Source organism: Lissotriton helveticus, chromosome 4_1 (genome assembly GCF_964261635.1).
Source record: "Lissotriton helveticus chromosome 4_1, aLisHel1.1, whole genome shotgun sequence".
Classification (NCBI taxonomy): domain Eukaryota; kingdom Metazoa; phylum Chordata; class Amphibia; order Caudata; family Salamandridae; genus Lissotriton; species Lissotriton helveticus.
The window spans coordinates 1,364,937,491-1,364,946,431 of NC_136063.1; the positions used below are offsets into that span (position 1 = coordinate 1,364,937,491).

Sequence of the window (8,941 nt, forward strand, 5' to 3'; positions counted from 1 at the left end):
TTATCGGCCTGCTGCTGAACCTCGGCTCCGAGGAGCGCAGAGCAGGGGACCATGCACTGTGGATAGGGCTCCGCCGGCCTCACACTGCTCGGACCGGCTCCTGCCCCGACCTTCCAGGGTCTCTGCGTGGCTTCCAGTGGGTCACCGGAGACTCAAACCCAGACTACACCAACTGGAAGGCCCCTGGAGCCGGGAACAGCTGCTCGCAGCACTGCGTGCCGTGCAGAGTGATCTGGCCTAGGAGGAAAGGGACTGCGAGAGCCGAAGACAAGGTTTCCTGTGCGAGTTCACCTATCCAGGCACTTGTAGTCCATAGATTTTGCTCTGAATGTATTGCTTCTTTAATACCTCATCCTTCGAGAACGTTATTTTGCTAAGGGCCTGTCAGTCTCCAGGAGTCGGTGCAAACATCAACGTTGGTGGAATGGTTTCAATCTTTGTATTCCTCGGTGAAAGGTAATGCGTGAGGGTGGTTTTAAAGTTTGAATAGCTTATTGCTTTAATTCGCGCGTAATTGTAGTCATGGCCGTTTCCCAGCGAATACATCGTTAGCACTTTAGGAATATATTCTTACACCTTTGTCGGGTTGGCACACTCGTGCTTCATTAATTAGTGCCCGGTTAGCTGCTTTTGATAAGTATTCGGAGGCCCTGGCAGTGAAGGCTAGCTCAATAAATGAACAATGCCTTATGTTGCTAGCATTATAGAGCGCGTTTATGCCGCTTGTGCAGGCTAACTCTCTTCCAAGGCCTGCAGAGTTCTGTGATTTCTCACTGACAGGCGGTGGCGGTGTATGTGTAATTTCCTATGGAACTCCAGATTCGCTTCAGCCCATGTCTGTTTGCATCTGGTGCAAACAAAGCATAATGTGTAAATCTGACATGTTTAGAATTTACTCCGGAGCCATTATTTTTTCTACCCATTACCAAGTGGTTTACTGTCGTTAGTTTACATTCGCACTGCAATCTGGTTCGGGGAGAGGGAAATGTTCGACGAACTTCATTTTCTTTTTATCCACCTATTCTATCTTCGTCCAAGTCAATAGAAATTAACAGCAGCGAAGCAAAACCAGTGATCGTGCTTGGTTTACTCACATTCCTGTTTCTCCTTCTTCAGCACAGAAACTGGGACGAAGGGAGTGATCTGCAAAATGGTTCCCATGGTCATTATTTGCTGTGTAGAGAGATATATATTGGTAAAGAGCTTCTGCCTGAGTTACTGGGAAGTAAACACGGGGTTCCCTGTAGTGGAATTAGCAAGCACGTCTGCAGAATCAGTCTTAAGGCAATTTAAAAGGTCCTTTCCTCAGATCTTTCCATGTACGAGCATGGTGCTGAAGTTATGTTGACAGAAAGTAAGGGCCCTGATAAAATCTCCTCATCGAGGATTGTCTAACTTATACCAAAGAAGATATTGAAAAGCAATAGTGTTATCAGGTGTTGGTGTGTAGTACAATTATTATTTTTAATCTAAGCAGCAGTAGACCCATACTCAAAGTTTAGCAAATAAGGTATTTCTGGGGACCAAACCAAACGGTACCTTAGTCGACAGAGCATAGATAAAGCCAAGCATGGTAATTTAAGGTGTTGTCCATTAATAGCAACAGGGACATCAGGTTAGGTAGTGTGGCCATTCCTTTCATGGAGCCTGTTTACATTAATGGCACAATCTCCTGCTCAGAGGCCCAGTGCAGAGTGGGGTGGGGGGGAGGGAGAAAAGTGAGAGAGTGAGAGAGTGAGAGAGTGAGAGAGTGAGAGAGTGAGAGAGTGAGAGAGTGAGAGAGTGAGTGAGTGAGTGAGTGAGTGAGTGAGTGAGTGAGTGAGTGAGTGAGTGAGTGAGTGAGTGAGTGAGTGAGTGAGTGAGTGAGTGAGTGAGTGAGTGTGTGAGTGAGTGTGTGTGTGTGTGTGTGTGTGTGTGTGTGTGTCTCTCTCTCTCTCTCGTAAATGCAATAGGTCATGCATTTGCGAACGATTAAGCTATTGGCATTGTAAATGACAATGCCATTTATTTATAATTTTAAAAAAAATGTCATGAGCAATGCCAATAGCTCTACCTTTAATAATGCCGAGACCATTGCATTGTAAATGCTTGTTAATATATACAAGTCACCCCTGCAGCAGGTCTATCAAGTCCCCAGGCAGGGTGTTGTATATTAAAAGGTAAGGCATGTATATTTATAAGTCCCAACAGTAAAAACTTTAAATTGTTGTTTATACTGTGGGTAGTCTTGTAGCCCCATTGCTGAGTACAGGGATACACGATAACTCAGCAGATAAAATCCCAATTAGCATATATCAGCCAAAAAAGAAAAGAAATATTTCAAAAAAGGAAGCAAGAAAACGCATCGCCCTATATCCAGATTGTTTTCCTTGAATTATGGCATATCCGGTTCAGATACTGAGAGTTCTGGAATATGAAGTTTTGGAAATGTGTGATACTCGTATCAGTCATGGAGAGCTACCTTTTCTCAGGAGCCTGCTACCTCCGTTCAGCCCCTAAACTGATACAGAGGATTTTTTCAACTTCAACCTGATAAGCCGAGAGACCAGGGAGGGGGGGTAAACAGTTTGGCATGCCCATAGGCAGTGTCCTTTCTGTAATGGCAGGTGCACAGATTGGATGTGCCTACTAATAAACGTACTAGTGGGACTTGCTTGTTCTTGCGCTATGCTACTGGAGCGATGGTCGCCCAGGGCGGCAGGTGGTCTTTGAGGGCCTGCATGCTTCTATGAGAATGGGGGAATATCTGTAATAGGAAATGAAGGCGAGGGACTTACTAGTCACCAACCCAATCCATCATGGACGCATGACCACTTTCTCACAGTGGTAAACTGTTCAGTCACATCAAAACTTTCAACCTAATTCTGTATGAATGAGCAAGTGTGCTGAAAAGTTTGTAAGCTATGATTTACAGGTAGTGTGTTTATATGACGAACTAGTTGTAGTACAAACTGAAATAACCAGCACTACTTTCATTATATATAAACATAGCCTGTTGTACTGCTTCACATTTTCAAACTACTGACCAAATAATTGAGTCCCATAATTATGCTCATGTTTAACAGTGTTCTGCTTTCATGAGAAGCAAGCCTGCAGATATGGCGCGCATCGGAATTTGAGGGCAGCAAAATATGGCCAGAGCACAATGTACCAGTAGTCCATTGACACTGAAGGGGACCACAAATTGTGGACTGTGCAATAACAGAATGTCTTTACTCACATTCATTTTAGCCAATGGTTAATGTGGGCTGACACTGTGCCCCATGCTATAAGCTGTGGTGGGTGAAAGCAAAATGTGAATGACGCTGCACCAGACCAATTAATGAAAAGGGCTCGCTAGAAGCCTCTTCCAGTATGTCTAGTATATATGTTGTTATTAAAAACAAAAGATCTTGACTAATGCAAGACCTAAAAACATGTTAAAAGGGAGCCTAGTGATTATTTCCATCTCAAGATCAAGTAATACCTAGGGCCACTGGAATTATGCAATTGTGCAGCCGCAGCATTTCTTGCAGGATGGATGTGCTGCTTTTGCCACATGAACCATCAATTGCTGCATAATCTGCAGATTTTAACCAAAGAATTGCTTCTAGCTCAAACGGTTCAAAAGTTACTAAAAACACAGCAACACGTTTAGCCGCAGTGTAAGGCCCTTTGCAAAGATTGACTGGTCACCTTTCTGTTGCTGATTCCTACATTAGGTGTTACACTGGTACCAATAAGGTGCAACATATGCCTAGAGAGAGTTAACAAGTATAAAAATAATAAAATAATACCACAAAATGTGGCACATTATGCCGCACAATTTGCCTTTTCTTGCCTCAAAATGTAGTCAACCATATCGCATAATGTGGCTCTCCTGTGCCACATAATTCCAGTGGCCCCGAGTATACACCAGACTACATCGTGATCTCTCTACATAAAGTGGCAGGCAGCCAAGATTCCTCATGCTATACAGGCTCCCAACAGTGGTTTGCTGTGCAACTAGTGAGTCTGCAGTCCAAAGTCTCTTCATGCTTTTTTAGGTTGAGCCTAGCGCAGCGCGCATGCGCTGTTCTAGGAAAACGACCTCTTGGAATCACTAATGGCTTTTCACACGCTCGTGCGTGTGTTTTTTTTTTCTCGCATTTTTCCTATTGGGCTTTGAGTACGAATATAGCATGCAATTGGGCAAAGGCAGGTGCATGTCCCACCTTTCCCAGGAAATGTATCCGCCCACAGCCTACGGCTTGCAGTTACGAGCAGTGGCGCGCAGTGTGCCATCTGTTTGGGGTCAGAGTGCAAAGGTTGATTTTCGTTTAGCGGCCGCTCTTGTTCGTTTAGCTTTGGCACGGCCGCGCTTATTATTATGCCTCCTCTCCTATTGTTCTTCTTTTTTCAAGGGACGAACCACTTGTATACCAGAACGTGGAGATAACCAACCCGGGGCCTCTGAAAATGCCTGCCTTTACTCTTCTCCGTTTGTTTTTGATTGCGTGTAAAATGTGCCTTATTTTTGTTGTCTCGCACACTGGCACTTAATTACAGTATCCGAGCAACGCTCTGTTAAATACAGAGGTTTGTCTGTGACTGCAGGGCAGCATGAACTTCAATCGCTGGAGGGGCTGCTCTGCTTTTCATCCTTACCTGGTTGGTAAACCAAGTGCTATTAACTTTTCCAGTTTAACCCCTGGCTCTCCTGCTCCTGCCAGTGCCTACAAAAAGCGCTCCAAGACCGGCTTTGGATGGAGTCCGCGCTATATAAAACTGCAAGAAAAGCTTTGAGGACATGTTGTACTTGGGAAACGGCCACTACAACGCGGCCATTTCCACGAATACATTAACCACGCATGCAATACAACGCATGCGTGGTTAACACGAAAGCCTTTACCACGCATACCTTTACTACGAGTTATGTAGTAAAGGCATATGTGGTAAAGGTTTAAAATAAAGAAGGGGGGCTTGGGGGGGGTCTCCCCCCCAAACAAAAACCTTGCCTGAAATCACGTAAGAATGTGCAGGCAATCGTCGTTTAAGAGGAAACGGAAAGAAACTTCTGTTTCTTCTTAACGACGTAACCACGCAAGAATTAGAGGAAAAGATTAGGAGTTGAAAAACCATTCCGTTGTAACGCATGCGTGATAAGGCATGCGTTGCAACGGAATGCGTTGTAAGAACATACAACCGTTGTACTTCATTGATGTCGCTGAGATCGGACGTTGACGGTCCTGGTGAGGGACTGGCCTATGGCTTACGAATGAGGAACGGAAGGGAGGGAAGAAGGGATGGGGTTTTTCAGAATGCGTTATTCAGCAGGGACTGCGGCCTCCTGAGGTGGGGTGTCCACGGAAAGGTGGGTACAAACTTCTGGTGACAAAAACTCTGCATGGGGTTCTGGACTAGGGATCGATAAATAGGCATTTACAGCCTCGGACCGATGTCTGTACAGTGACCTGCGGCAGCTGTTCGAAAAACATGTGAGATCACATCTAATTGAATAAAGAATCCTTCGTCTGCCATGTGTCATGGCAGGCAGTTTAACCAACAGAGCATTACCTCTTGCATCTTACATCTTGTGGTGACTGTCCTCCAAATGCACAAGTTTCTCATCTGCTGTCACACCCTCCGTGTGCATCATCAGTATATTCCTTCTCCTTTCTATTCTCACTCTTGTTCTTTTTAACCCCTCCCGTGCACATGACGAGCTCAGCTCGTCATGAGGCACGGTTGCGCTGTGCTGATGACAAGCTTAGCTCGGCGTTCACACGCGAGGCTAATTCCCCCACTGTGCTGAACGTTCCGAAAAAAGGGCGTGGCCATAACGAGCTCGTCATGAGCACAGCGCCACCATGCAGCGTGACGAGCTGAGCTCGTCACAAGCACCGTGGTGCTGAGCGCGCCTCCCCTCCCCCCAGCGCCGCGGGGGAATTAGCCCCACGGCGAAGGGGTTAATGAGGGTTTTGCAGGTAATAGAGCTGCAGCCAGACAATACCAGTATTGATCAAAAACTCAATTTACAAAATGAAGCGTTTAAGAACGTGCCATAACTGTTAGCATGGTTTAGGACTTGCTGCAGCTTTTCATTTGTATTTTTCGTCGCCATCAGAGGCCTCCTTGAGTAAGCCACTGATGACAGCTTGGGAGCAGCGCAGTTTTGACCCTGTTGTTGCATCGAAGCAGCTGTCATTTGCTTAGCATGATACATTCATTCTTCATCGTACCATGCCAATTTTTGGGACCCTGGGCTTTTTTTTTGCTACAATGATCACAGGCTAGTAACAGAGTGGACTTTACATCGACCAGCCCCCAGGGAGCTCCGATGTCCTGACAAATTAAGCAAAAGCGTATTGCTCCAACTGAGTATGTCTGTGTCTTTCATGCAGTGTGGGGTAGACAGAACACAGAAGCGAATCTGCACATAGCGAACACCTGGTCCGATGCCTTCTATCAGTTAATCAAGGTATCAATTTCTGACATAACAATCATTATTACTAATGTGCTTGCATTTTCATTTATTTGATGGCTTTTTTTGACAGCATATGAATTGTCTCCCGCCATTTATTTACGCCAAACTTTAATATCTTAAATGGCTAATGTGATAGATAATGTGCTGCCTGCTAAAAACGTATAAGGTCCCAAAGGCGAGACCTATTGGCTATGTCAATGCTCGTATTTTGTTTCTGTTTTGATTGCCTGGACTCCTGATTCCCAGCAGCAGCTGACAGGATTATGGGGCGGGGTTCTCTGGCTGCAAGCCAACCCCTAAAGAAGCGCATTCGTTTCGTTCTTTTGATTTGTAACAGGTCGTTCTCAATCAGACGCTCTTGTCACATGAGCGCAGAATTCCACAGTCTTGGGTTAGAATAAGGGGGGTGTCACCCTTCTTTCACCCCCCAGCTCCGCACAGAGGGCTGACCTAGCTAACTCCTGTCCTGTGCGAGTACCATCGCACGAAAGTTTGAAACTACTATTCGAAAATAAACTTTCCACTTAAACGTCTATTGTCACGGTTGGCAGTGAGGGGCTCTAAAGTCGGGGACACAAAGTGTTTCACTATATGAACAAATCGGGCACATTGAAGAAGTGTTGAACGGCATGGTGAATCTGCTAGTGATAGTGACTTCGGACGCCCTGATTTCAGTTTAAGGGAAACGAGAAGCGGATGGAGTTGTGAAACACCATCACCTCTACTTGTACCTTGAACGCTTTTGTAACATGCACACATGTCACTTTTTCCTTTTGTAACGTATCGTTTGCTACCTCTTGTATTTTGTTTGCTCTTCATGCATGCACAGTTGTCACTATTGCCTCATGTAACGTAACGTTTGCTTTTGTAACATGCTCACTCGTAATTTTCTCTTCAAGTATCATTACTGCTCCTATTGTGAAGTGCTCTGACACCTTCGGGTAAAGTCCGCGCTATATAAAAACGCATAAAATAAATACAAACAAATAAAACATAGAACTGTCCGCGCAAACTCTTCTCTCCAGGATTTCAAAATGCTCAGTGTTAAGAATGGCCAGCATCTTCATGCTCCATATGGACCACCCAGTGAGTTCGTGTTCACGAAATGCACTAGTGATATTCAGAAGCTTCTGCAACGCACCACCACCGTCCTACCTTAGGTGTGTAATTATAGGGCAAAGTCGAAACGGGTACTGTGTGGACAAGTCTAAACCCAAGCCTGGCGCACAGCTCGCCTCTACTAGCTGTATTGGAATGTGCGCACAGAGAAGGGGTATGGGTGGATCGTTGTACACAGAGCAAGTCCACACCTGAAATCACACCGCTCGTACACCAGGACCGACCTACAGAGGCCGACCCCTGATATCAGCGGTACCCACGGCTGACAGGGAGGGCAGACCCCACCACCCCGCCTTCCACGGATCACATGAGCGAGCAGTGTGGAACTAAGCATTTGTCCCGTGACGGCGCGCTGCCCCCTCCTGCCCTCCGTGAAACCTTGGCGCGCGACGGGCGCTTTACCCCGAACTGAGGTCCTGCTGCACCGTCAGCAACCGCTCGCGCAGGGTCTCCAGCATCATGACACGCTCCGCTCGTCCCAGGAGGTACAGCTTCGAACGCTACCACTTCAGTCAGTACCACTGCAACTCGCGAGGGGCGGGTCTCCTCAGACAAGCACGCCCACCGTCGAACTGTCGCTGTAACAGACACCGCCCACCTGTCACTAAGCTCCGCCCTCCGGAGTCTTCTCTATCCTCAGAACACTGCAGAGAAGACGCCAAGACGCTCGGTTTCTCATTGGGTTGGTAAATGAAGATGGTTGAAGGACTAACGTAACTGGGGTTTAACTCCGGAAACGCGGCGGCCATTTTGGAAAGGGAATACTCCGTTTAGTGAACTGGAAAATCCGACTAACGGGAGGAACATATTGCTGCGCGTGAAAGTGTTGTAGTTGCGGTTTCACTTACAGATAGCGGAAGTCTCCTCTGTTAACACTTCAAGCCTCGCTCTATATCAGGCTAAAAGTAGAAATATGAGAAGTTGTGTTTTCTAAACACAGTCCACTGACTCTAGTGCAAGCCAGTAGCGCTCAATTGGCTAATTATGTATGTGAAATTGGGGGTAGAGGACTGTCATGTGTCATGTCAATCTTAGTTAATTATTAATTGCATTCATGTATGTAGAGTCGCGCTCTAGTCTTTGTGTGTGCGTCACCACGCACACGCAAAGACGCCATTTTCCTGGACGCTCGGCGCTCTTCTTGTGAATAGCTTGAGAAATAAAAGCAGCGTACCCCTAACACTTTGGGTCTGACTCATTATTGCCCCTCACACAAGGGCGACATCACAGTGGCGACGAGGAGTGGGATCTCCCACATGAAAACGAAAGAAAAAAAAAAACCGGAGGAAGCAGAAGGCAGAGAGAGACACACCCCATACCATCCCATCCAGAAAAGGGGCAGCAAAGGAGGAATCATTGTCCCAGGATTGCTGAGAG

General features: G+C 46.3%; 1 protein-coding gene across 2 annotated transcripts in view; it reads right to left on the minus strand.

Annotated features, from left to right (window-relative positions):
- The window catches only part of DTNBP1 (dystrobrevin binding protein 1), a 495,181-nt gene extending 486,962 nt beyond the window's left edge, over positions 1-8,219 (minus strand). The window contains exon 1 of one of the 2 annotated variants that reach the window (XM_078687921.1): positions 8,163-8,219. Coding sequence is in view for 1 of the 2 variants with exons in the window: in XM_078687920.1 (XP_078544046.1) it covers positions 7,967-8,025 (59 nt within the window). In the remaining variant the exon portion in view is untranslated. Of the gene's footprint in view, positions 1-7,966 lie in introns of both variants that reach the window. The other variant, XM_078687920.1, reaches the window with a different exon arrangement.
- Positions 8,220-8,941: the final 722 nt, after the last annotated feature.